Source organism: Nannizzia gypsea, genomic scaffold (genome assembly GCF_000150975.2).
Source record: "Nannizzia gypsea CBS 118893 supercont1.4 genomic scaffold, whole genome shotgun sequence".
In the NCBI taxonomy this organism is placed as follows: domain Eukaryota; kingdom Fungi; phylum Ascomycota; class Eurotiomycetes; order Onygenales; family Arthrodermataceae; genus Nannizzia; species Nannizzia gypsea.
Genome location: NW_003345198.1, coordinates 2,647,542 through 2,675,527, shown reverse-complemented (window position 1 = coordinate 2,675,527; position 27,986 = coordinate 2,647,542). Strand labels below are relative to the sequence as shown.

The 27,986-nt window shown below is 48.8% G+C and overlaps 9 protein-coding genes and 2 non-coding genes across 11 annotated transcripts; 6 read left to right on the top strand and 5 right to left on the bottom strand.

Moving 5' to 3' along the window:
- Positions 1–119: 119 nt before the first annotated feature.
- Positions 120–2,784, top strand: MGYG_05706 (glycerol defect protein 1 suppressor; the record flags this gene model as incomplete). The annotated part of the gene is made up of 2 exons (XM_003173071.1): positions 120–1,515; positions 1,580–2,784. The coding sequence occupies 2 exons, from the start codon at positions 120–122 to the stop codon at positions 2,782–2,784; spliced, it is 2,601 nt and encodes an 866-aa protein (XP_003173119.1).
- A 47-nt stretch (positions 2,785–2,831) lies between these two features.
- Positions 2,832–3,756, bottom strand: MGYG_05705 (hypothetical protein; the record flags this gene model as incomplete). Its single annotated transcript, XM_003173070.1, has 2 exons — positions 2,832–3,709; positions 3,753–3,756. The coding sequence occupies 2 exons, from the start codon at positions 3,754–3,756 to the stop codon at positions 2,832–2,834; spliced, it is 882 nt and encodes a 293-aa protein (XP_003173118.1).
- Positions 3,757–4,276: 520 nt separating this feature from the next.
- MGYG_05704 (hypothetical protein) lies at positions 4,277–5,599 on the top strand (the record flags this gene model as incomplete). Its single annotated transcript, XM_003173069.1, has 1 exon — positions 4,277–5,599. One exon carries the CDS (start codon positions 4,277–4,279, stop codon positions 5,597–5,599), a length of 1,323 nt encoding a protein of 440 aa, XP_003173117.1.
- A 149-nt stretch (positions 5,600–5,748) lies between these two features.
- Positions 5,749–9,659, bottom strand: MGYG_05703 (hypothetical protein; the record flags this gene model as incomplete). The annotated part of the gene is made up of 2 exons (XM_003173068.1): positions 5,749–6,856; positions 6,916–9,659. 2 exons carry the CDS (start codon positions 9,657–9,659, stop codon positions 5,749–5,751), a joined length of 3,852 nt encoding a protein of 1,283 aa, XP_003173116.1.
- Positions 9,660–10,106: 447 nt separating this feature from the next.
- Positions 10,107–13,071, bottom strand: MGYG_05702 (chromatin structure-remodeling complex protein RSC1; the record flags this gene model as incomplete). The annotated part of the gene is made up of 5 exons (XM_003173067.1): positions 10,107–11,084; positions 11,159–12,436; positions 12,502–12,570; positions 12,633–12,795; positions 12,863–13,071. The coding sequence occupies 5 exons, from the start codon at positions 13,069–13,071 to the stop codon at positions 10,107–10,109; spliced, it is 2,697 nt and encodes an 898-aa protein (XP_003173115.1).
- A 341-nt stretch (positions 13,072–13,412) lies between these two features.
- MGYG_05701 (ubiquitin thioesterase OTU1) lies at positions 13,413–14,396 on the top strand (the record flags this gene model as incomplete). Its single annotated transcript, XM_003173066.1, has 1 exon — positions 13,413–14,396. One exon carries the CDS (start codon positions 13,413–13,415, stop codon positions 14,394–14,396), a length of 984 nt encoding a protein of 327 aa, XP_003173114.1.
- A 1,275-nt stretch (positions 14,397–15,671) lies between these two features.
- Positions 15,672–19,043, top strand: MGYG_05700 (hypothetical protein; the record flags this gene model as incomplete). Its single annotated transcript, XM_003173065.1, has 1 exon — positions 15,672–19,043. The coding sequence occupies one exon, from the start codon at positions 15,672–15,674 to the stop codon at positions 19,041–19,043; it is 3,372 nt and encodes a 1,123-aa protein (XP_003173113.1).
- A 726-nt stretch (positions 19,044–19,769) lies between these two features.
- Positions 19,770–22,026, bottom strand: MGYG_05699 (hypothetical protein; the record flags this gene model as incomplete). The annotated part of the gene is made up of 3 exons (XM_003173064.1): positions 19,770–20,589; positions 20,689–20,978; positions 21,061–22,026. 3 exons carry the CDS (start codon positions 22,024–22,026, stop codon positions 19,770–19,772), a joined length of 2,076 nt encoding a protein of 691 aa, XP_003173112.1.
- Positions 22,027–23,168: 1,142 nt separating this feature from the next.
- MGYG_10554 lies at positions 23,169–23,242 on the top strand. The gene has a single exon. It is a non-coding gene; the product is annotated as a tRNA-Ile (tRNA).
- A 204-nt stretch (positions 23,243–23,446) lies between these two features.
- MGYG_10553 lies at positions 23,447–23,520 on the bottom strand. The gene has a single exon. It is a non-coding gene; the product is annotated as a tRNA-Ile (tRNA).
- Positions 23,521–24,368: 848 nt separating this feature from the next.
- Positions 24,369–27,506, top strand: MGYG_05698 (potentail helicase MOV-10; the record flags this gene model as incomplete). Its single annotated transcript, XM_003173063.1, has 1 exon — positions 24,369–27,506. The coding sequence occupies one exon, from the start codon at positions 24,369–24,371 to the stop codon at positions 27,504–27,506; it is 3,138 nt and encodes a 1,045-aa protein (XP_003173111.1).
- Positions 27,507–27,986: the final 480 nt, after the last annotated feature.

Genomic DNA, 27,986 nt, shown 5'->3' with positions numbered 1-27,986 from the left:
CAATTTAAAGTTTAGTGGCATGACGCTTGGGCCACACCATGATTTTTAAAGAAAAGAAAAAAAAATAAAAAGGTCGAAGATAAAAGAAGAGAAGATGAGATGAGGAGGACGAGACAGCGATGCGCCGACCGGAGATAAATACCACGCGGCTCCCGAAGCAGCTGTGCGAGGAACTGGGGCTGAAAGACAGCTGGGACACCGGCCGGCCGAACAGAGGGCGAGGGAAGCCTCTGAGCAGGAAGGAAAGGCGAAAGGAAGAACGGTCGCAGAAGAAACAGCATCACCAACAGCCGCGGAAGTTGATACAGCCCCATATACGAGAGGAACAAGACCAGGGTTCTAGTGCAGATGTGTCTTCGGACGACGATGCTAGTGGCAGAGACGTACGTGCAGCTGCGCCGACGAGACCAGAGCCGAAGTCTATTCTGAAGAAGCGGAAGCGAAGTGATGATACTCAGAAGCCTACGAAGAAGAATGACGACGCAGAGATTCTACCTGCTGAGCGGAAAATATCACGGGCAGTTCAGGAGAAGCTTGAAGAGGATGACAGGGAGATTGCTCGGCTAGAGAAAGCCTTGGGGCTGAAAGGGAAAAAGAAGCTCCCGAAATCTTTTGAAGAAGATGGGTTAGCTGATATACTGGGTGATCTGGGAGGATACGACTCCGAGACTGACTTGAGGAAGCGCAAGAAAGAGGGCGATGAATGGCTACAAAATAAAAGGAGGAAGGGACAGGCACAGGCACAGGCAGATGTCAGTCTTGACGAAGAAACTGATGAGAGCAATGATGATTTCGATATGGACGGTGAAGAGGATGAAACGGGAGACGATGATGATGGTGATTTGCTGGAGGAATCAGAAGGCAGTGACGAGAGCAGTGAAGGGGACAGTATGGACGAGTTCGAAGGCTTCGAGGACGAACCCGAGCAGCCTCCAAAGCGAATAAAAGAGAATCCATATGTCGCACCTATAGCCCCCTCCAGCAACGACCAGCCAAAATATATCCCCCCATCCCTGCGTGCGGCTGCATCAACTGAACCCGAAGCTCTCGTTCGCGTTCGTCGTCAACTGCAAGGCCAGCTCAACAAACTATCCGAGGCCAACCTGATATCTATACTCTCCGAGATCGAAAAGATGTATCAAGACCACCCTCGGAAAAACGTCACATCTACTTTAATAGACCTCTTGCTTGCTCTAATAGCAGATAGGAGCGCCCTTAACGATACCTTCATCATCCTTCACGCTGCCTTCATATCTGCGGTGTATAAGGTGGTTGGGATGGATTTTGGAGCAGAGCTTGTCCAGCGTATCGTGGAGAAGTTTGATGAAATCTACGAAGACAAATACACTAGCGATCATGCATCAAAGAGCAAGATGCTGTCCAACCTGATGTCTTTGCTATCGCATCTATATAATTTTCATGTTATCGGAAGCAGTCTAGCGTTTGACTATATCCGTCTACTGCTGACGGAGATTAATGAGCTGAACACTGAACTGCTTCTGAAAATTATCAAGAGTAAGTTATAATCCACTTATTCCTAGGTGCCCTCGCCATATGCAGATGCTAATTCCGACGATAGGTTCTGGACCTCAGCTGAGGCAAGATGACCCCTCTGCGCTCAAGGACATTGTAATGCTGGTTCAGCCTGCGGTAGCTCAAGTCGGCGAGGCAGCATTGTCAGTTCGTACAAAGTTTATGATTGAAATAATCACAGACCTCAAAAATAACCGTCTAAAAACCGGCATTGCCGGCACAGCAATAGCTTCCGAGCACATTACCAAAATGAGAAAAGTGCTTGGAACTCTGAACAGCAGAAACCTCAGAGCTAGCGAGCCACTCAGAATAAGCCGGGCGGATATTCATAACTCCTCCAAGACAGGTAAATGGTGGCTTGTTGGGGCAAGCTGGAAGGACCCCTCAATGGTCAACGACCATGGCAATGAATCTAGTACAACTCGTGATGCACTTGTGGCAGACACTCTAGACGACGATATCACGGGAGGAGAAGTTGACTTGGGCCGACTTGCCAGAGCCCATCGCATGAATACCGATGTTCGACGATCGATATTCGTTGCAATAATGTCAGCAACTGACTGTCGAGATGCATATCTCCGGCTGACCAAGCTCCGTTTGAAGCGAAATCAGGAGGCGGAAATTCCTCGCGTGTTGATGCATTGTGCAACTGAAGAGGAAGCACACAATCCCTACTACACGCTGATAGCACGTAAACTATGCAGCGAGAAGAAAATGAGAATGGCGTTTATGTTCTCCCTTTGGGATATTTTCAAGAGGATGGGAGAGCGAGGCCATTTGGACGAGGAGGACGATGATTTCGGTGGCTTCGATTTCGAAGAAAAGGAAAATGCACTCAGCACACGAGCGATATTTAACCTGGCGAAAATGTTTGCCAGTCTAATCGTAGAGGGTAGTTTGTCTTTGGGCATCCTTAAAATCCTCGATTTCCCATACCTGCAGCCGAAAACGAAGATGTTTGTGGAGATTCTTCTGATCACAGTCATGATCCAGTCACAACAGAAATCGTACAAGAAAGCCAAAAGTGAAGGCAACGGCGACGGTGAATACGACGAGAAGGCTCTAGTAACTATCTTTATGAAAACCACTGAGACGCCACAGGTTGTTGCAGGGCTTCGATATTTCATGCGCAAAGTCGTCACTAAGTCAGACGTGGTGTCTTCGAAACGTGATAAGAAACTAGTGAAATGGGCATGCAAAATGGCCCTTGACACGCTGAGTATTGTTGCAGAAGGAGGTTCAGCAGCTTAGTTTAGATACCCATTTCATGAATTAAGGTAGATAGAGAATCGACAGATTCAATTTTGGTTTAATTGAGAATACACATCGTTTAAAGAATGGAGAGTATTCACATCGCCCCCTATAGTTCGGTGGTCCGTACCAGGAAGATAGTCCATCCCATCTCGGAGTAATAAAAAACTTTCCCAGCCAGCGTTAATGGCTCCTTGATAGTCATCACCGTAGTCATCCCCGATATGGATACGTCTCCAGTCACCATCCACTTCGCACGAAGGGTCCGTAACTAATAAATGTTCTTTTGCTCTAGATTTGGCGATGTCAAAGATATGGCGATGCGGTTTCTCTTCTCTGGCTTCATAGCTTGTCACTATGAAGTCAACGTCGTTCAATTCGGGTTCACCCTTGGGGATGGATGGCGGTACACGAGGTAGCAACTCTCCACTGTCTGCCCATGCATTGCCAACTGATAACCCCAGTGATCTCAGGATTGGCGATACCCTGTCATCGGAGTTAGACACCACGCCTATAATAACATTATGGATATCATCATTCCCAAGGCAGCCAGCTTTCTTTTTCTCTTGTAGCTCCTTCTTCCAAGACTTTAGGCGTCCAAAGAACACCTCGACGTCTTCAAACAGGGCATATCCTTCTTTGCTCTCAAATCGTTGAAGGATGTCAGCTACCAAGGAAGCTGGCACCTCTCGTGCTACCCCTGTGCCCGAGCCACCGCCACTCTCGTTTTCAATGTGGATGCGTGCGAAACAACCCCTTATAACATTCGCCCACCATTCCCTAGGGCCACCAAACCCTGATGTGTTCCTGCCATAATTTGGCCTTAAAGCACTCTCCTGTTTATAAGCAACCTTGAATGCAGCTTGTACTGATTCTGCTGTGACATTTTGGGATATAAAGCCGGCAGCCTTTGCAATTTGATTTACTGCAGCGCGACATGTTGCCGAGGGTAGAATATCGTGTTAAACGCATCTAGCGTCAAAAGGATGGTCCGAGAGCGAGGGTAAGGAGTTGATATCATTGCAATTGCAGTAAATTTTTAATTATAGCTTTCAGGCAATATCTTGAATTCTTTTTGATGGTTTGGGCCATTGATTGGACGTTGATCAGAGTTGCTGGTTGTTCTGGTTCTGGTTTGCCAAGAACCTCGGCTGACGCGCAGAGCCTCATCTTTAATTGAACATCAACCGCGTTTTCGCGCGTAGTTTGCTTGACTAAACTTCTCAACTTCATCAACCACTTTGGCGGTGTCTGGTAAGACGGTGCGTAAGAAAAATGCAGTGATTGCCTGAGATCTGAGAAATTAATATAGGGAGCAATATACCATGCCATATGAATGTAAGTCGGTTGTGACATTCAGGGCAATGGAAGTTGCTGATTTCTTCTCTAGCAGACACCAGGAAACGCGCGTCAAAAGTCTGAGGACGAATACCCTGAATATTCTAGCGAGTCTCGGCTTCCGCACTCGGTATCCAGAACTCCGCGGTTTCGTTTGGGGCCGCTGCAGCCCCAGAGCAGTGTTCAATTCGCATCAACTCCGCGTTTCTTATTTAGAGGCGATAGTCATTCTCATCGCCCCACAGCAGTTGAGGAGATCAACCGGGATAACCAAGAGGATGTTCAACGTTTGAAAAGACCATCTTCTTCTCTTCATGGTGAAGTAATTCAGGATTCGGATTCGGAATCGGAATCGATAGATAATACCGGAAGCATTTTGTCTGGACGTGGAGACGAGCCAGGTAACCAGACTGTCACCAGTGGAGACGCATGTGGCAGCGATGATGAAATAATAGTCCCCTTTTCTCCCACTCGGCCAAAAACTAAGCGGCAAAAGCAGCTCTTCAAGTCACCTCCGATAAGGGCTGATCCCAATGCTAGGAGGAGCATCCCCGGCGACGATGCTATTGCGTCTTCTTCTCTAGGGAGCTCGCCGCCGGCCTTTGCGGAGGATACTAGGAGCCCACGCTCCGAGCTAAATGAAGAGGAGATTGTTACACCTGTTCGAAAGGAGCCATTCCATGGGCAATTATCGGCCAGTCATCCTCGATTTATTGTTAATCAAAGGCAGATCGATACCCCCACGCAACTGAACTATTCTCAAGTTCACTATCACGGGGAAGCAGTGGCCCCTGAATCTACACCACGACAGAAACCTCGTTTTGTTCTACCATCTACCCCAGAAGCCGCACTTGGTGAGAAGAAGACAGGTCCCGTGACGAGCCCCAGCCCATTCTCCCCACTGGTACGTCGCTCAAAGCGTGGCCGTGCTAGTTCGTTAGCCAAGCCAGATTTTATCTCCGATGGAATGGCGACGCAAGTTCGAAACTGGATACTAGAAATTGGGGTTAACCGTCTGGCTACCGGCCAGCCATCACCGTTACCAGCTTCGATGCTGTTTTCATCTACGCACCCGGTGTCGGGTAATAATGATGCCGGCGCAAGCCAGGTATATCCCCACGACAATCACTGCCTCATTACGAAGGTTAGCGTGGCAAAGCTTTCAACTAAGCGTTTTTTCCGTGGAGCTGGGCACCCAGCGCCATTTATACTTTGCAAGCATGAAGTAGGAGATAAATCAGCTTTATTTACGACGCTTCTACTTAACCCTCCTCTAAAGGCACCATCATCATTAATATCTACCTTCAAGACAATTCAGGACGGGAGTTCCATTGGCATTAGAAAGGCGCTTGCATGGGAGATAGAGATTGACTCGTTTCCTACTGACCTTGACTACGCTAGGAAAGACAATATTGATACGACCGAGAAACCCTCTCAACTATGCTTGGTGGGGACTCACTGGGATATAATAGACTGAAAGGAAAAGTCTTTAATTATACGTTAATGAGAAATACTTAACATATCAAATTGCCGCCCGACGCCTAACCACATGCCGTTGACTCCTATTAGCGTTATAGCCACACCCAAAGCAAGTATATACATCTATTCGTTAGCCAGGGATTGTTATCACTCCCATTCACTCGGCTTTGAGCCTAGCAGCCCGCTCAGCCCACCTGCCATATTCATCCGCTGAGCGATCAAACTAGAAGAGCTAGAGTTCTTTAGCCCCTTCTTGAGCTGTAGCTCTCTTTCCTTCTCTCTTGCCGCCGCGTAATAATTCACTGCACCCTTCCTGCTGCCCTGTACTCCAGCGGACTCCGTGACTACAACGGAAGAACTTGAGCTGGTGGATGATGAAGATTTTGTAGTTGCCACGGACAAGCCTGAGGATGACCGTCTTTGGAGGAAAGGGGGGAGCTTGAATTCGGGGCCCACGCTGTTCATGTTGGAGTGGAAGGCAAGTTTATTTCCCGAAGCTGCGTTAGACGATGCCTGACGCCGGAGTGCGAGACGGTCAACCACTCTTCCTCTTTGTCGGCGAGGCTGAGTGGCATTGTCCACTTGGCTTGTCCTGTCTAGTTTATCTGCCTGAAGAGTTTCTCCGTTACCGACGAAATCATCTTCAATACCACCAGAGTGAGCAGACCGTGCTGCGGCATCATGTGGCGTTATATTGCTTGACAGAGGAACTCCTGACGCAGCACCTGTATCAGGGCCATCAAGTAAGAACGACACAGATTCACGTATTTCAGCAAGGGTTAGAGGTTTCTTCATGCTTGCTTTACGGGCCAGCTTTCGAGATTTCACGGGAAGTCGGTTTAGTGAGTCCGCCGCAACAGCATCAAAAGGACGTTTTCTGGCAACAGGTTCACCATCCCTTTGGCTGCTATCATTGCCATTGTTATTGCTCTCTTGGGACGCAACGCAATTGTCGGTATCTTCGCCTTCTTCCAAGAAGTCAGAGTCATTATCGATGCCCATATCCTCGATAGTTCTCATAAAAGCTGCCTTTTTCGGGTCCCCAGCGATTTTACCAATCTTCTCATCTGCAAGTAGAGCCTTTCGCATTTTCATAAATTCTTTCCGTTTTGCTGCTCGTTGTCGGGAGATACGCTCATCGTCTGAGTCTGACAAATCTAAAGCGTCACCAACACGCTTTCTGCGCAATGCTCCAGTAGTAATATCTTTCATGAGTTTATTCAATTGAAACTCATCTTGCTCACGCTCATGATGACTGTAAACAGATTAGACACTTAAATCACCTGGAAAATGATGGAGCATCGGAATACATACGCGTTCATTGCAGCCAGTTCTTTTTCATCCACTATCTCCCCACTATTATCATTAATCATCTGCCTGTCAAGCTCGTCTTCCGATCCGGAATCTTCGTCACTTGCACCTCCAAGGCCTGCGTATTCATCGTCGGATTCCTCGGCAGCTTCTTCAACCATCTCCTTTGCCTTGCTTTTATCCTTTATGAATGGCCTGCTTGCCCTCTTTTCCATTGATTCGAAAGCATTAACCTTGGTTTGCGGCTCGCCATCTTCGTCATTATCGGTGTCCTGGTGAATTTGACCACGTCTAAGCCGTCGCCTTTCCTTTCTATGACCACCAGCCCGGTTGGAAGATATTACAGAACCAGCAGTGGTTGATAGGGCGTGTCGGAATCGTTTCTCTTGGTCAAATGGTGACATGACGAATCCATTGTCTTGAGTTGGCTCTGGGAATTGTGAATATTCTGTAAAGGTTTTGGTACTTGGGGAATCAACCGCTGGGGTATTGCATTCTGGGAATCCAGCAAATATATCAAGACTTCCGCTTTCTTGACACTGGGTTTCACGCATGAAACCTTGCGAGTCTGAATCAAACAGGTCAGATACGGGAAGATCGATACCAGGCATCTTACGTAGCTGTGCCAGAGAGTCCTCTTGGGAGTCATCCTGACTGTTCCCCAAAGTTGCGGCAAAAGCCTGCGATAACCCCAGAAGTGGAATGTTTGATTGTCCAAGATTAGGTATCTTTGGTTTTGGGGTAGTAGGCACTTGGGTATCGATAGGTTTATCATCCTCCTCATCATCACTAACGACGAGTTTTGACCTATTTCTTTGCCGCAAGCTCAATTTGCTAATATTCTGCTTTCCGACGTCCTCATCCTCATCCTCTGATTCGGCATCTTCTTCAGCTTGGTCATCAACGAGTTTCATATTTTGTTCTTTTTCCCCTTCTTCGTCACTACCATCCTCACTATCCATGGTGCCCTCAGAACCCTCTTCTGCGTCCTCAATGTATTCTTCTTCCTCGTCGCTGGCAATATCATCCACATGTTCTCCATTCGACTTTGCGGCTGCACGTTTGGAGGCGGCTTTTTCTTGTTGTGCAATCTGGTCCGCCTCTTCCCTGGCCTTCTCTACCAAATCTTCAACCTCCTCCTCGCCACGGACACGTTCTTCGGCGGTTTGGATAATTACACCTTTAGCCCGGAGTGCTGCAATCTTTTCTTCTCGTTGTTGCGCAGCTTGTTCCCTGGCCTTCCGAAGTAGGATGTCATCAAGATCTCCCTGGGTCATAGGTTGCGGTTTCCGGCTAGACTGCAGTTGTGCCAATGCTTTCAATGTCCGAAGCGAGTTCGATAATTTATGAGACTTCTGTGTTGTTACGTTTTCAAATAGAGCTAAACGGCGAGCTTTGTGGGGAGAGGTGACTACCTCGAGATCTGATTCTGAGTCGTGTTGCTGGTTTTGGGCAATGGTTTCTCGAGATAACCGGACTTGTATTTTTTTCCTGGGTTTATTTATTTTTGGGGCAGTTGAGATAGAAACAATTTTTTCTTTCAAAGTTTGCTGTTCAAGTTGACTTGGTTGAAGCGCCTCGAGCTCGTTTCTAGCAGCTAGTAGGTCATCGATGGTCATTTCCATGTCCTCCTTTAGAAGGCTTTCTAAGTTCGGGGTTGTCTCTTCGGTCGCAGCATGCTTATCCTCCCAGTTCTTCCTTGTTTCTCTAATAGGGGAAGTCGGAGGTGTAGAGTGCAGAGCCTCCGCATCCGAAGTTTGAGCTGGGGTATCAGAAACCGAGCCACTGTTTGAAGGAGCAGGCGCAGTTTTCTTGTTAAATTTTTCCAGAAAGCTACCAATACTTATCTTTTTCTTGGTAGTAGCCTCATGTGCTAATTGCATGTTCCGAGCCATCCGCTGTGTTTCCCGGTTCATCTCAAGTAGCGCCTTCTTACTAGCTTTTCTCATAGGTCGTGGCTGTTGGGTAAGCCTCTGGATGGCTTCACCACCTTCATCACCATCGTCATCATCTTCATCTCCCTCAGTATCTATTTCCATACTTCTCTGCTCCCTCTCCTGCTCCCTGGCAAGTTTCTCTTCCTCCTGTCGTTTTAGTTTCATTCGCTTCTCAATAACAAGGGATTGGAGACGAGAAGTTGGAGGGGAAGCTGCTGTTGCATGTGTATCATGCTGAGCTGTCTTCGTAGAGCCTGGAGATTCCACTGGAACAAATAATGGCGACGGTGACCGTGATGCGGCGTTATTCCGTGACATGGCCGGGGAGGGGTTTTCTCTTGTTTGTGTAGTTCCCCCTCTTCTTCCAAAGGTGACTATATCGTCATTTTCTGAATCCGATCCAGAATCCAGCCCAGGCGTTTCCTTGTGTGACAATATATGGTTCGATGGGTTTCGTGTTATAGTTGACCTCTCATCCTCAGGAAGACCTGATTCTTTAGAGTAAGTGCTCGCTAGCATCCTAGCGGCTAATCTTCCCCGTGGTGCAACTGGCAACTGATCTTCCTCGTCGTCATCACTATCCATATCCACCACTCTAGAAGGACGGTCGGCACTGGGTCTCGCGGTGGGCTTCGATGTAGCATTATCTGACTCTGAATCTGTGTCAAACGCGGCAAGCATAGCTTTAATCTTTCGTCCAGGGGTCATAGTGACCGGCGAGCTGCCATGATGGATGCCAGAACTCTCAATGCTCTGCTGGGTATTGCTTGGAGTATGGGAGCGCGTCGAGCGCGGGGAGGTGGTAGCCATGACTATTATGAGTGCGAGTTAATATAAAATCATAGATGTCGGATAAACTAAAGGGACTAATATTGTCCCAAAGAAATATATAACTTAAAGAGGAGAAGAATGAGAAGAGGAGGTTGGAGAATGACTTGATGTTTGATAGTTCATCGTCGCCGCGTCTCTAGATTTGTTCTGCGTTTTGGCGTCGAGACGCGAAGAACCAATTAGCGACGCGTTGTACCTTAGTAAGCCGTTAGTCACTGATCTTCGGATAAACTACTGTACGATTTTGATTAGTAATATATGCAAACGGTGCAAATAGAACAAACAAGCTAAACAAACAAGTTTACATGGGGCGCGCTTCAAGTCAAGACGATATAATAAGAACCGATGAAACGCATGCTTGTCATTAATATTGGATCTAAAAGTACAGTAGAGCTGTAGGCCGTACATTTTGGCCAGGATTCAAGATCACTCTGGGCCTTTGGGGCTCCACCTAAGTTTCGGCGCAGATGGGCGCAGAACCATCTCTGGTTCTTTGGCTTTGGGGGATTTAGGGCAAGATCTGGCAAGATGGGCCTGAAGGTCTTGTTCCATGACCTCTGCGGCTCGGTCACCGTAGTGGTACATATAGAACTCTGAGTTGCTCCGGCAAATGGTCTGTGTAATCATTTTGATAGCTTCGGCTTGGAGATTCTCCTTATTCTCTAGGCTTTTCTTCTCTGCCGCGGCTTGAGCTTCAAGCTTCTGTTTCTTCGTTTGAGGCTCCTCTAAGGATGCAGCAATTTTCTTTCGGTTGGCTTCTATCAATTTTTGCCGCCTCTCCTTAGCTGCAAGGTATTTAAGCGAGTGGCCTAGTCCCTGGTGACTGTTTGATACCACGTCCAGGGGCGGAACATTGAAGAAAAGAACACGTCCTTGTTCATCTTGCTGAAAATGATCACGAATATCCTTTGGAATTGATTGGTCCAGCCCGTCACGAAGGTGGAAGGTTTCTACACTGCGTGGCGCATTCGGGTTGTAAACAGGTGGCGGGATGTTTGCTTGAGGCAAGCGGCCTCCTTGATAAGCAGGGAAATTATGAGGTGCGGAATAAGGTTGTACAGGTTGAGGGGCTTGGTATGGAGGCTGTGGTGTTTGTGGATGAACTGGCAAGTTACGGTTGTTATGGTTGACTGGGTACATAGGCATACTCGGTGGCGTTGGATGGTACGGGTGTGATCTCCCGGGCATTATGGAAGGTTGAGGAGAGGCAGCAAGGTGGGGAGGGTGAGGCAAACGTCCAGGAAGGTGTGGGATGGAATTATGTCGAACATGATCTTGGCCAGGCATAGGCTGCATAGGCGTATGAGGCTGAACCATGGACGGTGGCCTTGGTATTGGTAAGGCAGCAGGCGGTTGAAGCTGTGGTGGAGGTGGTGAAGGTGTCGGCTCTGGCGGAGGAGACTCCTAACGAGCAGGTCAGTAAACTTCGTAAACCAGGTAAAAGGCACATTAGGCATTGTAGACAGGTGGTCACTCACATTCTCATCGCGTGGGCGGCAATGGACAGCTCCCACAATGGGTGGCGCATTATCAGCACCCCAGGTGGGCTTTGGAAGGTCGTCTGTTTCCTTTGCATCTTCCTTGAGGAGATGTCTAATGGGACTCGGGATCTTCTTGATCTTCCGAGGAGCATCAAAGAGCTCCATCTCGTAGTCTTTCTCGCGTACCTCGTCGGGCAGGCAGCTTGCCCAGGTTTTGATCTTGTTGAGCTTGTGTTTTTCTTCATTGTACCTAGCTTCACAAACATAAACCTCTTTGTTGAGCGGCAGGTCTCGCGGGCGCCCACGATTGTAGCGCGTGAAGAACATAACAAAGCATCTGTCAACAACTTCGTCTATTCGGTGGTCTCTATATTGGCCGGTCTTGACTACTTCATTGGGATAGAAATGCTTCTCGAAATGATGGACTGTTTGCTCAGGTCGGTAATACCAACAGGCATTGATCCATTTTTCGCCTTCAGGATCCTGCCAGGTCCGATATAGCTGAGCGACGATAGGTTTCGTGGCATCATTTGGATTCTGGAGGTGGACCCAATCACCAACTCGCCAGATCTCATCTTTGAATGAAATACCATTGGGCAAAGGTAAGCGGCCGTCTTCCATCAAGTATTCGCTGTCTGCCTTGTTCTTCTCCTGTTCGGCAAGCCGATGCGCCTCTCTGTGCAAATCAACGGCGTCTCGGTATATCTGACTCTCCGGGAGGTTATAGACCTTTGCATTGTTAAACATGACATCAACATCCCTCATAAAGTGGTCAACGGAAATGTACTTCTTGCGTTTAGACTTCCTCTTGATGAGATCTATAGCAAGCGGCTCCTTGATTTCCACGTAGTAATCCGGATACGCCGACTTATCTGGAAGGCGCTCAAAATGGCGAACTTTCATCTGACCGCTGTTGTCTTTCAGCTTGCGGATTCCTTTAAGAACGGCTTTGATCCTAGCTTCCATAGGGGTGTCAACACGGGGAGGGCGTCCACGTCTCTTGCGCCCATCAGCATCAGCTCCCTTGTGAAAGTCGTTCGCCCCACTCTCTCGTTTCGAGCTAAGGCGAGGTCTGCCTTTACGTTTTCGGCGCGGTGCTTCATCATCTGAATCTTCGGCTTCTTCATCCTCTTCCTCCTCTTCTTCTTCCTCTTCCTCTTCTTCAGCGGGGAGAGGGTCGGCTTCGGGTATTTCCCCAAGATCAGGAAGTTGAGCCGTTTCAGGAGAGATAATTTCCTGTTCTGCAAGCTTCTGAAACTCGGATATCATGACTTCCTGCAAAAAAGAAAAGTCGAAAATTTAGCCTTGTTCCTCGATCTATAGTGGGAAGAGTGGTATACTTTGATAATGAGCGCGTCTTCATATGCCATGGACTTTGGGCGATTATAAGTTTGCGCATTATGTGGGATCTGTACATCCAGTGTTAACATCACCCACTATAGCTACTCGTAGAGGTAGGTAGTGGTCTTACCAAGGCACAGTCCCTGACATACTCCGCGAAATGGGTATAGGCTTTGGTCTTTATCTTCTGTTTCAACACGCTCAGGGCCATCGGTTCCTTGATCACATCGTAGTAATCGGGTACGTTGCGCTTGTTAACGCTTCGGTGGAAGAGCCTCGAAGGGTCATGGCCACTGTTTTCAACCGAGTTAGCTTGAGAACGAGACGGATGCTGGTATAGGCACGATCGCATAAACATACTCTGGCTCTCGATAGTTGTATAGGCTTATGAGAACATCAGACATGGCCCTCCATTGCACAAGTGTGACTTGGCTGACAGGCGTATCGGCGGCCTTGGAGCTCTCGATCGATTCGACTACCCCGGCGGCCTCAGCTGTCGGCGGCTGCTGCGCAGCCTCCTGCAGCTGTTTCTCGGTGCCAACGGCACCACCAGGGTTATCCTCCGCCATGGCTAGACGTGTTTCCAGTGTACTTGAGCCCCGCGACGGCCAGCTACCGGAAGAAAGCGAGAGAGTCAAGTCGCAGCAAAGGCAAAGTGAAAGCGAGCGAAACTCGTCAAGTTTAATCGCGAACTTCTTTTTCCCGCGTCTAGGATCATGTGATTTAGAGTTATCGGATTTACATTTGGCCGTCCAGTATAAAAGTCAAAATGGCATGGACCAAGTGAAGTGATTGTGAGTGACTGTCAGTGTCAGGACATCCATAACAAACTGGGATAACGAGAAAGACGGTCAGGCAATCGATATATTGATCATATTAACCTGTTTATGGAACGGCTGAGGGCGTCATCATGAGACTCCGGATCCGCGGCCCTAATGGCCAGTCTGCCATCACTCTAGAGGACACGGCAACTGTGGAAGAGCTACTGAACCATATTAGCCAAGTGACCACATTATCATCATTCGATATAAAATATGGATATCCACCGCAGCCTCTCACTCTCAGCCAGTTTGATGCCAAGTCTAAGGTCATAGATATAGGCGTCAATTTGAATGGGGAGCAGCTTATCGTGAGTAAGAGGGAAGAGCCAGCGGGTCAACCGCAACCATCAAACGACCAAGCAAAGGGGAGGTCAGCAGCACCACTTTCCCTCACCAAGAAGAAGAGCAGCATAGAAGACAATGCCCCCGAGATTCCATCCCCTGAGCATGGGGGAACGATTGTCCTTCGAGTCATGCCTGATGATAATTCATGTCTATTCCGCGCCGTTGGCAGTGCAGTCATAGGCGCGATGGACACTATGACTGAACTACGATCCATCATTGCCCAAAGCATTCAAGCACAACCAGACTTCTACACTACTGCAGTCCTGGAAAAATCCCCAGACGACTACTGCAGGTGGATTCAGACTGAGCATGCGTGGGGGGGTGGAATCGAACTCGGTATCTTGAGCAAACACTTTGAGATTGAAATATGCTCAATAGATGTCCAGACTCTACGCATAGACCGATTTAATGAGGGCTGTCCAACCCGCTGCATTGTGGTATACTCTGGAATTCACTATGACACCGTTGCCTTATCTCCGTCCGATGAACCCTACACCCATGCATACGCGCCACCAGAGTTTGACACCAGGATATTTGACTCGTCAGACTCGATAATCCTGGAAAAGGCCATAGAGTTATGTCGGATATTAAAGGAGAAGCACTATTATACTGACACCTCGAACTTCCAAATTAAATGCAACATCTGCGGAGGACTCTTTATTGGTGAAAAGGGTGCCACCGCCCACGCATCGGAGACCGGCCATTATGACTTTGGGGAGGCAGGCTAATCCAGTTGGAGTATTAATGCCATATATCATCGATATAGCGATAACATCATTTACAACGATGCTGGGTTAACATTTTTTTCTATATCCAGCTAAAAAAAAAAAAAAAAAAAGCAACGCCTCTAAGAGCCCAGTGTAGTGCACGAAATATAACTAACATGAATCCAACCATCAACAATGCACCCCCTGGTCTGTGGCTCCTATTCCACTCCGGGCACATGCAGTAGTCCAATTGGTGATATTTAACAGTGAACACGAAAGCTGAATCAAGAATAAACTCAGTTGAATCGAGGACTGATAGCTCGTCCACCTATGGCATTGGTTCTAGGTCGCAGAATGCAGACTGGGAGTCCATAATATCAAGGTGGTATGAGGCTGGAGTCAGCCCAGCATAGAGGACTCGCCAATCATTGACTACGTAGTTAACTAGCTACAATTGGCATGATAATCGTGTTTTGCTTCTTACTTGACTTGCTTATCCACCGACTCATCCTCCACCCCAGGATCACTCACTGTTCAAAATACACGGCGCTTTCCGTATGCAGACTCCGCGCCTTGGAAGAATACGTCTGCTGAGCCACTGAGTCACCCAAAAGCGCGATCAACAGCTGCTAAGATTTTACCCAAGCACTAAGTGTCGTGCCACCGCGGGACGGTCAAACGGAAGCTAGTCCTATAGTTATAAGACAGTGGAGCTGTACAGAGATTTCTCTGGAGATGAGGATCTGGATACATACTAATAAAATTCTAGGTACTCCGTATAAGATCTATTTACCATGGAAATAACTAGCTAGTTAATGGTTGGGTAGCTGGAGAAATGTTGATACATCCTCAGCTCTATATTGAGTGCCGGTCAGTCTCTAATCGCTCACTATCATGGGCACGCACTTATCCAAGACCTCCTTCTAAGTACTTAACTAACAGCGCCACCAAAGCGTGGCTCAACTCAATCACGACGTCACTAACTACTCCGTACTAGCTCACTAGTTTATGAGCCAGCAGGGGAACAAGCAGCTGCTGGTGGGTCGACCTGGCATCGGCTTCATCAGGCGGCGCAGCAAGAGTGTCAAGCTGCCCCTGGGCAGAGAGAGAACCCCGATGCGACATGGAGCCTCGAAAAGAAGATAAATAGACTGGACTTCTTCCTCTGTTTCCCCTTCACCTTGACTACGACCTAGTCAACTATTGCCTGTAGTTAACCAGCGGTACCCAAGTTAATTGCCGATAACTATATCCAGAGTGTGAACTTCGCTGGCTCGTCCTCCCACAGCCGCCGATATGGAGAACGATCTACTTATCCTGGTAGATGCCACATGGTCGATGCGCGACTACTTCAAAACGCTCAAGATGGCTCTGCCCCGGATCATCTCTGTCTCTGCCCTGACAGGATGTTTTTCTCGCATTGGGCTGCTTGCGTACCGGGACTACTCCGAAGCCCATATGCTAGAATGGTCAGGCTGGCTCGACGTGTACGGCGGGCCTGACGCCGATGGACATGATATCCTCGCTTTCGCAAACTCATTAGAAGTTGAAGGCGATAGGGTTTTCAACCCCGAAGCCGCAAAGACTGCACTTGCGAGGGCTTATGAGTTGATGCGCGTAGACGCAAAGACGATTCTCCTGTTGTATACTGACTCCTTTCCCCATTTTGGAGTCTCGGAAGCTCATAAGTGGATGGATACTTACATTGTTACTGAGACCGGAGTGCTGGAGCGAGAGGCACTGTCAGACCCATCATCGTACAGCGGCTACGGCCCAGCTTTCGTGGACTGGGTTTCCGCAACCAAGCTTCTGAGCGAGGGGGAGAAGGCTGTGCAGGTGTTTTCCTTGCTGTCGTCCGACATTTGCTGGAGAGAGGCTGCGTACTACATCTATCTTTCGACCTTAACCGGCGGCGCATGTGTGGTCGTTCAGGAGCCGAGTGCAGAGGAGATGTCTGCGGCCTCGGAGTCAGGGTCAGATGATGATTCTGACGCGACCATAGACTATGGCCCGTGTCCGGAATACCTAGATATATGTGCGAGAGTCATCTTCAAAGTGACCGTGGATCTGCTACTGACATGGATGGGCATCAAGCCAGCCGAAAATGCGACCACTGAAGACTCTGCAGCAGAAGAAAGCGACGTGCGCATTAGCATACAGGGTAATTCGGCCATTTTGGGCTATTATGAGTCAGTTGTCGATATCAAGACGCTCAATCATGAACTCGACCCTAGGGCAGGCCGGTTTTTCGTCATCGACTTGGACAACTTTATGGCTCATGACGCTGATTATATGCCAAACGTCGTTACCGTACTATTGACTCCGGATAATACCCAGAAATACATCCGGAAGAAGGACGAGCCGGTCACAAACTTCGCTATGGCCTGGGCTACAAATCCAGCATATCGATCTATGGCGCTCCAGCATCTGAAAAACATCATAAAGGCCGATGTCAGGGCAATAGCCGTCAACCCAGCCTTAGGAAGCCTGTGGAGGAGAATATGCAGTGATCGAACTTGTGATTCGCGACAGGAGCTTCTGGACGCCTTCAGTGCTGAAGCCGGAAAGCTCGAGAGTGCAAGAAGTAGGGATCGTTTAAAGATATGGTTGGAGAGCTCGTATGACTATACAGAAGAAGTGCTCGAGCTCATTAACAGCGTTCCAAATGAGGAACAGTTCCCCTGTGTATACCTCGATCCAACCCTAGACTTTACCCCAAGCAGTGCAGAAGCAGAAGATGATGAGTTTGGAAAGCCTATCACGGCTCTCACAAGAGTTAATCTGCTAGAAATTGGCCGATCCTGCGATCCTTCGGTTCTTCGACGCCATGGACGAATGCTCACTCAGCTGACGTATGTTGACAGAGCAGCGGACTTACCTGAACACATTGTAAATTCAACCAATGAGGAAGTCCCTAGGATTCCTATGGTACTGGCCCGTGACGAATATAAACGTCAATTCTGGAGGATCCTCCTGCATCTCGTTGTTCCCGGGACGAAGTTATCCGCCCGTGCTGCGGCTCTCCTGGCAGCACTCAGTTTGCGGCTGGGTATTACTCCCCTCATAGAGGTAGCTGAGTGGGAAGCACTTGGTTTCAGAGACAAGTGGAATGACCTCGAGACATCCGAGACTTGGTCAATTCCCTGCTTGAATCTGCTAATCAACGCAGACGACGCATATAACAAGCGACGAGCTGACCTTGAGGGAGAGATCGAAGATACTGATCTGGCCAAGGCAAAACCAGCCACGCTATTGAAGCCGAGTGATAGGGAGCTTTTTGAGAAGCTTATTGCCTATCGGATGCTGGAGGTAAACCTTGACAGTGCGTTGATTGCAAAGGTGGGCTGGACTCCTGAGAAGACGATAGCACCGTTGGGACCCACCGCCATTTGTCGATCGTGTGAATACCCGAGGTCAGTGAGTGTTATGAACAATAACGGCGAATGCGGTATTTGCATATGTGCCGCTCAGGATGATGCATGGAAAAAGGTCTTGGATGTTGGTGTTTCCAGAGAAGACAGCCCCGAATCACCGGCAATCTGGGTGGAATGTTGTGTGCAGACATGCAGAGCACAGTATGTGGTATACAACGTTACCTCCCTGAACGGCCGAGCGAAGTGCCATTACTGTCGACTTCAAAGTGCCACCCTATCGAAGTCACGGCAAATATGCCCAGATGCTCCTTGGATCGAGTGTATAAAGTGCCTGAATCGCTTTATCTGGCCTGTGGAATACCGTCCTTTTTCACTTTCTACTTCGAAGTTCACCTGCATACACTGTGATGCCGGGCGAAAAACTGTAGTTGAAATTGAAACGACAGCTAGGAAGATCTCAGAAGAGAACTCTTTCTCATGGCTGGTTTGCGATAACCAGAATCCAGAGCTTTGCCCCTTCACAGGCCGCTCGCTGCTAACTACCATTTCCAAATTTGGGACAGAAAACTTCACATCCCGAATGACGATATTCCCCGTCACCAATAAAACGCTAACGTTGAAGGGAAAGACGATACAAAACGTCTCCGAGGTTATTTCCACGCTACAGGATCTTGTTTCGCGTCTCAAGACAATCAAAGAGGATTGCTCATTGTGTATGTCGGTTTTCCGTCCTGACATGTTAAATGCAGCATGCGGTCGTCGCGGATGCCTCCAACGTGTATGCCGAGACTGTTTGAACCACTGGTACGGTCTCAACGCAGCAGGCCGAATCTTGAATATTGGCGCTCTGTTCTGCCCATTCTGCCGACGACCACCATCTGCAAAGACACTAGCAAGGTACGCTATGGGCGTACAAGCAGTAACAAACCTTTCAAAAGCAGTCGAAGAGCAAGGAACATGGATATACGCATGGTGCATTTCTTGCTCTTCAGCACGCCAGTTCATGGAGCGAGAATGTGCTCGAGGCACACCTCCGGAGGTATCCCGCTGGCACTGTCCGGAATGTGTGGAACAACGGGAAGAGCAGAAGATGGCGAAAAGAATAAGCAAAATCAAGCCATGTCCTGGATGTGGTGTGATGACGGAAAAAGTCTTTGGGTGCGCACATATAACATGTCCGGTCCCTGAATGTCAGGCTGAATGGTGCTACATCTGTGGGGAGCGTGCCGTGAACATAGACATTTACGAGCATCTCAACAATGCACATGGGGGGATTTTTGATCACTATGACTGAGATTGAGCATTTATTGATGAATAGCCAATAAGGATTCGAATGGTGTACGTAGTTTCACATATCAACCTGTATTATATTGTGTTTGGTTCCTGTATCGTCCAAAGGTCAAAACTACTCCGTATTCGACGCCAAGCTGATGTGAGCTGAGAAAAGGCCTGAGCGAGAATATTGGCCAAGTAATAACGGCAGTGGATACCAGCACGGTTGATCGTCATTCACTATCGAGACGCGCCCAAAACAGCCACGTCAAGGCACGTACGTAAAACAGTGCCTGAGCGGCCGTTTTGTGGTTGACGTTGAGTTTGATAGCCTTAAGCGCAGCGCCAAGTTAAGCGATCTCGGCGACTCGGGTATTAGTAATCAATTAAAACCTTATTTATTTCAACGACTTTCTTTCCGAAGGATCAATTTCTGTTTAGTGTTTTTCTTGTTGTGGTTGTTGTCTTTCTGAAAATTTCTTGTGTGGAAGTTATATTCCTGCAGATGTGAATCGGTATATTAAGATGCCCAAAATGATATATTAAATATACAGGAAAAAGAAGAAGGAACAGAGGCCTGTTCATAAAACCCATCACCCAGGATATCCAAAGGAGTGCATGATCAAGTGCACATATATCAGGGTAGTGTATTCAAAATAACCGATGGAAAGGTAAGAAAAGAACAAAGGAGCCAGAGCTAAACCAACAGCAGGAGTTTCGGGCATAAATCATGATCTCGGGGAATGCGTCAAGAAACATTCTGTGTCACGGACGAGGGAAGTGACAATACAGAATAATCGTAAGTCATGGATTTGTCAAACAAGTCACCAATATCAAAGATACCGTTGAAATCGAAAGATAAGACATCAGGATAGGAAGCTGGATGGGCTTGTGGCATTATTACGCCGTGTGAGGTGGTGTTTGGCACCATTGATGTTTGTTGGCCATGATGGTTGTGAATAATGGGGTTAGTAGGTGCTGTGCTAGGAGGTTGAGTGGCGGCAATAGTAGGAGTAGTAGCAGGGACAGGAGTAGGAGCAGCAACGGGAGGAGGTTGAGGAGGTGGGGGAGTGGATTGTATTGTTGGTGGTGAAGCGTCTAGTGATCTGACCGCTGCTCTGTCCGAGTTACTTATAGGGCTGATATCTCTATCGGTGAGGGACAGGATGTCACGGGCTATAGTCGCCATCTCGCGGTACGTCCGTTTCCCTAGTGGCCAGTACATGCTAAGGGTCTTAAGAGCGCCCATGTTCAGCCGGATACGCTCTCGTTCTATCTGAAGAGTCTTATCACGGTAGAGATGCTTGCAAGCCGAGAGATGGGCGATGGTTGTGTTTGCAATCATGCAAATGACGAAGGGAGTATGTGATATGATGGTTGTGGGGAGAGTGAGTAGATCGTTGAATTTATCCACCGCAAGCAAAACCTTAGAGGTGTGTATCTGAACATCCTTCGGAGTTTTGTTTGGGTTGTTGGCATCTGCGGGTGCTGGTGGGGCACATCTTGACACGGACTCGATCGGGCTGTAGGACAAACTTGATAGCTCACGGTGCAGATCAACGATATATCTAATAATTATTAGCAATTTTACAATCCACATTGGTGTCATTGGGCGTAACCAGATGTATCAAAAACGAAGGAATAAGAATAAGAAAAGAGAGACCTACGTATGTACCAGCATGTTTGCTTTAAATAGCTGTTCGTCAATGGTACCGTCTTCACGGGCAAGACAGCGTTTCTTTGGAGGTATAAGCGAACACCACGCCCGCATGCAGGTGTCTACACGAGAGCATACGACACTGGGTGGGTCTGGGTTGTTTGGTCTGCGCCCAGACAAGGCAAGGTCTAGCCCACGCGTAAGGCCAACAAGATGCGCGAATGATGAGAAATCTTGGTCTTCATCATCTGCGAACTCACGCATGTCGTACTCATACAAGGTTCTCGGCTTTGGAATGTCCTGCAGCCCAGTTGAAAAAGAAACGGTTAACATTCAGCCTACATAAATCTGCCGTCGCGGCAATTATTAGGGTATAACTTACCCCCTTTTCGTAAAGTTCTTCCTCGCACGGAAGAGCGGTCGTTGGCTGTATGTGGCTTGTTCTAAATGGGAAAGTGTGGGTACTTCCGGCAACATGTCCGTCAATGACATATAACTGCCACCAGGTCCGCCTCCAACTTTCTTCGAGGAGTCGGTTATTTTCACCGTACTGCTGTGCGAAGGAACCCAGATGCATACCCAGGTCGAGGGCCATGTGGATAGTTTCGTCGAGTAGCTTGAGCCCTCTCTCGATCTCGTTACACCAATACACTGCCACAGAGTACAACATCCAGGCCTGGACGTGGTAACCAGTTGGCTTTGCGCCGGAAGCTCTCAAGTCCGCAAACGCCTGCAGTATTTCAGGCTCAAAGACAGAGGAATTGACCGAGGGAGTGAACAAAGCACCGATGTACTGCATTGTCAGCAGCAGTGGGCGCAGAGTGGCGGGGTCCTGAGCCAGGCGTGTCTGGAAGGACCACCGGGGGAGGACACATGGGTGCGAGATGTGAAAGTACTTGTAGTACATATTGAGCAAATCTTCCGTGTGCGTCTCCGAGTTGGTAGCTGGACTGCTGCCGCTGCTGGTTGTGGTGGTGGCGCGAGTGGGTGTCACCATTGGGATGGACCTGGGTACTCCGCAATAGGCATCATTGAAGATATTCTCGTCTGGTACGGGAAGAGAGGCACAGTCCAGGGGTGGCGGCAAAGAGGCAGAGTGTTGCATGGGGAGTTCTGCAGGTACGGGGGAGGGAGAAGAGGTCGGCCTGCGACGCCCACCACGGCGGGACTTGAGATATGTGCACTGTTTCCCATCTGTCTGGCAGCGAGAGCACCGAGGCGCCTTTGCATCACATTTTAGGTGCCGTGATCGGCATTGGACACAGGCGAGTGAGACACGGATAAAGTGTCTGGTCGGTGCAAAGGAGGCCATTGACTCAGGGTGCTGAGACTCCACCGGAGTCACCATGGCGGGGGAAGTGTCGAATAAGTACGGAAGAGTTGGATATGGAGTAGGGTACGGTACAGAAGGCGAAACGATCGAAAATAAGACGAGGTGAATAGCGATATAAAATAAACTGGTTGGTTCAAACGGGGGCGGAAGAGGAGCGCTGTCGCCAGGATAAAGTAATATAGAGAGGGCTAGCCTTGGCCTGTGACGGAGGCCCTTGTCAACCCGTTACTCCTTGCGTCGATGTTGTTGCTTATATCTGTCTCTCACTCTCTCTGTCTCTCCGCCTGTCTGGCGATGCTTTTTGGCTCCTCTGGAACGCTTCCCGTGGGAGTAGTTACCTCAGCCGGTTGCCACACGAGTAGGGTCGCGGGAGCAGCCGTGCATGGCGATGATGCAGCCTATCGGTCCTAGAAGAGCCCCGTTCCGCCGTTGCTCTGGCTGACTGCCTGCCTGATGCCGTCTATCCGTCCGTCCTTCCGTCTGGCGTCACTTCACGTCTCTTCTGTATGTTCTTCCGTATTCCTTTTGCGAGCGAAAATGGGGATGAAGTCGACAGTTGATGTTGACGAAGGTTTGTGTCCCCTTTCCCCCTTCTTGATTATGTAAGCTCGCAAAAGTGGCGCTCGCCGCAGCGATGACAAACGGCGTCGCTATCTCTTCCCGGTCAGCACAAGCACGTAGATAGCATATGGCGAAAGGAGAATTTTTCTCGTACTGATGGCCTTTGTCCCTGCCTGGCTATACTCCCGTAGACATCAGTGTCCTGTGACATCAAGCGAAGCAGGAGGCCTACCAACTTTCGAGCCAGCCCGCCAGCCAAGAGGGTGCTGTCTGGCTATCCCTGGCCGCGCTGGTTGACGGTTCAGCCAAGGGCCGCCTGGTGATTGGCGGGGAGCAACGGCTTGTAGGAGGATTGAACTTGCGTGCAGATCTTCTTCATAGCCACCTTCACTGAACCGCGCTGTTGCTGCTGGTTGACTGAGAAAGAGAGAGAGAGGCCGTCAAAAAGGCCTGTAGTTATAGAACCTCCGAGGTTGTTTGTCTCCTTGTCTTTGCTGGACGTTAAAAGTACGGAGTAAACAAAAGGAGTGATCAGGAGCAGGACAGACTACCTCCTGAGTAAGATGGACCAAGAGGTCAAAGTCAGCATGGAAACAGGTCGCATGGCTCAGTTGGTTAGCGCGTCGTACTAATAATGCGAAGGTCGAGAGTTCGACCCTCTCTGTGACCAGTCCTTTCTTTTTTTATTTTTTTTTCCTACCACAATTTACCTCATACGGTACGTATTATTTTATATACCTCGAGAGTTTATTTTTTTATTCTTTCGAAAAAAAAAAATAACAAAAAAGGATAGTTAAATAATATATAATTATAACAGCACCATATATATGTGCTTAGTATATTTAAAAAAACATGAAGCAAAAAAAGAATCAGATGGTCACAGAGAGGGTCGAACTCTCGACCTTCGCATTATTAGTACGACGCGCTAACCAACTGAGCCATGCGACCTTATCTGATGAAAGAGCCGGACCAGCTTGTCGGTTTTGATAGTACAGACACTGCCAGCCACTCAGAAGCCACCATTTTAGCGAGCAACAACCACGTTGTACAGCCTGACAGCTGGAAGATGACACAGAAAAAAGCCACCCTAGTCTCCCCCGCCGGTTCTTTCCATTACTGGCCGGGCGCAGAGTGCCTCATGCGCCGTCGGTTCTTTGTGAGATTTCTCATGCAAGGGGGTCACACTTACATAAGCCACTTGAGCCGCCGGATAAACAAAGGACCGTGGCTTACCCTTTTCGGCCCCGGGAAAGACATCAAAGGACGACGACGTCTTCTTGTTCTTGTTCTTGTTCTTCTTCTTCTTCTTTTTTTGCTTCTTCTTCTTCGTCATTCTTTGCTTTCTCTCACTTTCAAGCGGCATCCATGATATCAGGACTGCTCGCCGGTAGAGGTTGGAGGTCTCTGGCCTAGTGCTGTGTGGTTAAGCGCCGTTTCGCAGAGTTGCGTGTCTCTGGCCCGGCCGGCGGCTCCTCTCCCACGACAGCCTTGTTTCCTGTCCTGCTCACGCTCGAGTGACCAATCTTCACATACACTCTCTGCCCTCCAGGACTTAGATTAATTCTTACGCCCTCCTCTGTGGCTTCAGTCAGGTTTGAAGCCCTATATCCACTAAACTTGGGTTTGGCCTTTGTTTGTTTTCTTTGTTCTATCCCCTGCCTAGATAGTCATTCGGGTCAAAGAGGGACACGAGGACACAAGGAACTTTGAGAAAACCTCCTTAGCCGATGAGAATGGACTGCTGAATATACTGGTTTGGCCGTTCACGCACCAATCCGGATATCCTAATGTTATCCATGGATCATTCACGCCCGAGGAGAGCTGCTATCCCCATCATAGACCCCTCGGGCCGGCAGGTCAATGTTGTCGAGCAGCTCAGGACAACCAGCCTCAACTCATATAGGCCTCAGTTTGGCGCTATTTCCGCCAATAATGCCAGAGCTGTGTCATATCCAACTGCAGTTTCAGCACCAGTCCTGCCTCTAGCAGCTCAAACTCCAAATCCTGGTGCCAATATCACCACTGGACCTGCTCGCTTCCATGGTCCTCGATCCCAGGGATCCCTTTCATCATGGACACCACACCCCTTTGCCCAGCCATACACACCGGCTTACCTGCTGGCCATCAATCGCTCCCCGGCCGTGAGTAAATATACCGTGCCCTTGAAGACTATAGACTTCAATGCATACCGCCAGCAGTTTGCTGGCGGTCTCTTTCTTGAACCTGCTCCTTCTCATGCCATGCCTCCCATCAGGAGTGTTCCCATTTCCGTGTCCCTGCACGTAAAGAACTTGGTCCCATCTAGCTATCTCTACTACTTCGACGAGTGTCTCTTGCTCGAGGCCTATCAACAGACTCTAGACTTAGCCCAGCTGTGTCTTTATAACGTGCCAGTTGCCCTTGTCGACCTGCAACGCCGCATATTTGAGATCAGAGTACCGGGGCTCAAGGACGATGCACCCGCCATCGAGCTTGGAGATACTGTCCTCGTACGTCAGATTCTACACTGTCCAAACCAGATGACAAGGGGAGTGGAGTGGCTTGCAAGTAACCAGCCTACGCTTACCGGTTCTATCGCCCCAGGTTTCAACGGCCAGCAGCTTCACTCAGTAGTAGTGGGCGTGTCCAGAACAAAGGAGGTCATCAGGTTGCGAATCGACCATTTTGACATGACCATCAGTTCCGCATACTCATCATGGCTTGCCAATATACTCTTCGTTGTTCAGCCTAATCGTTATGTGCCGCTCTGGGAGGCTGTCACTAGCATTGAGAACGGCTGGAACTGGCCGCAGTCTTCTCCCTCCATCCCAGAAGGGTGTTCTGGAAACGTTCAGGATGATACCAATTGGTTCCGCCACATGCTCTTCCCGGAGTCACAATACGGCTTCATCCAAGAAACTCTTCCGAAGGGTGTCTTTGACCTTGACTGGGTGGACCCGGATCTCAACTATGAACAAATGAAGGCTGTGGACTCGATAGTATCCAGAAACTATGGCAACGTACCTTTTTTGATCTCTGGTGTCCCAGGTTCAGGAAAGACGAAGACAGTCGTGGAATGTACCCTGCAGTTACTAAACTACTCTTCAGACGTCGAACCGCACATTCTACTCTGTGCACCATCTAACCCTGCCGCTGATACTCTAGCCATCCGACTAGCCTACCACCTGAAACCAGGTGAAATGTTCCGTCTCAACGGATGGTCAAGGACGTTTGCGGAGGTGCCTAGTGCCTTACTGCCTTACACATACATAGACAACGACCTTTTCTCTCTTCCTGGATTCAACGCCATGATGGGGTACAAGGTTGTCGTTACCACCTGCAGAGATGCAGAGATGCTCGTGAAGGCTCGTCTAACCAACCGCGACCTTATGAAACTTGCATGCGAAACCGTGGCTGCAGTCTCGCCAAAGGCTTCCGTTAAGGCCCAGGATATGCTTCATTGGACGGCCCTGCTGATTGATGAAGCAGCACATGACACGGAGCCGGCAGTGTGTATTCCGCTAACTGTAGTGGCTAGCCCTTTGCCTATCCACGAGCCTACAGACAACAAATCAAGTCTGCCCCTGTTCGTCATGGCAGGTGATCACCACCAACTAGGCCCCCGGATTCACAACTACGACACTTCTCTCTCCATCTCACTCTTCGAGCGTCTTTTCTCCCATCCTTTCTATGCAGATCACCCACTGTCTCGCCGGAACGCAGGGCCATATATTAAACTTGTCCAGGAGATGCTCCCTATCCAACGGCCCGCATTTACCAACCTAACCCGTAATTATCGTTCACACCCTGCCATTCTACCAGTCCCTTCTGTTCTGTTTTACAGCGACACCCTCATCCCCTGTGCTGCCCCCGCTGATCCAAATGGCCCTGTCCCAAGTTGGTCTGAGTGGAAGGCCCCACACCGCTGGCCAGTGCTGTTCAGCTGTAACTCCTCATTAGACAAGGTAGAAGAACTCCTCCACCGGTCCGCGGGGAATGGGGTGTTTAACCCTGGAGAAGCCTATCTGGCGTTATATTATGTCAAATCCCTCCTTCATCATTCTGACCAACTCAGCAAAGGCACCTCAGAATCCCCCTCATCCTTGGCCATCCACCCCGATGAAATTGCCATCATAACCCCCTTTAGAGCTCAGGTTACGCATCTTAGACATGTTTTCCGCTCTCACGACCTGCACTCGGTCAACATCGGCCCGCTGGAGGCGTTCCAGGGTCTTGAAACCCGCTTTCTCATAATTTGCACAACGCGCACGCGGCCGGGCGCACAGTTTGTAAAGCAAGACCAGTCCCTTGGCCTGGGTCTAGTGGGCGAAAAGAAGCGGTTCAATGTTGCCCTGACTCGAGCCAAGGAGGGAGTCATCGTAATAGGGAATCCAAACGTCCTGGTCGATTCAGGCAAAGATGAAACATGGCGAGAGTTCCTGAGTTACTGCGCAAGAAACGGATGCTGGGCAACTGAAGGCAGCCCCAAACTTGAAAGAATCGGTTCCCTTCTCCAGGAGTATGAAGTTGGCTCCGCACAGGAAAACACAAATAAGAGCGCAAGATGGTGGGCTAACAAGCTCGCCGGCGCCTATGTTGCAGCTGATAATAACAATAATGACAATGATAACGACCAGGAGAATAATATCCAAGACGTCGACGATAATGAAAGAGGAGAAAATAATAACGATAATCATAACGATAATGACTCTACTAATGATACAAATAGTGCAGATATCAGACTCTCAGGATATATCAGCAGGTTAGAAAGAGCCCTTCTATATGAAGAAATGGCCAAAATCAACACAGGAAATGGAACCCAGGCCCTTGAAAATCAATCTGCCTTGGGCCAAGGCGGTGCCTTGCATCCCAGTACGCCCGATGACTATGACTCCGCGATGTGGACGGCAGGTATTGCTGCGGAGGAAGTTCTTAGGGGTGCGTTGGATATTTGATGTGGGTTGGTTGAATTTTGACTTTTATTGGCTCCTGGGCCTACCAATGCCATGAACATATTGGTTTGCATTTATACATACATACACTACTACATGTAATTCTGCCTAGAAAGGATTCTGGGTTGTTTCTTAGATGCTCAACCAGTGCTATTCACAAGACTTAACTGGCATCTAATCGTTGAATGATGAACCCCAAAAGGCCTTTAATGCGCTAAACAAACTCCCTCCTCTAACCAAATAGTAGTGAGGATAAGAATAGGAGTGCACACCAATATCATGATAATATAATAAGCTTAGGAAAAGTATCTATAAAATGCCCTCCTAAAAGGAAAAGAAAATCAGATCCAGAAAGTGGTGGAATTCTAATATATCGTCTCTAAAGCAATAGCCAGGGTCTTTTTTTATAATGAGATATCCGGAAACAAAAATAGCAGTAACAGGAAATAAGCAAGCAACAAAGGTGCCGGGCCACTATGAACC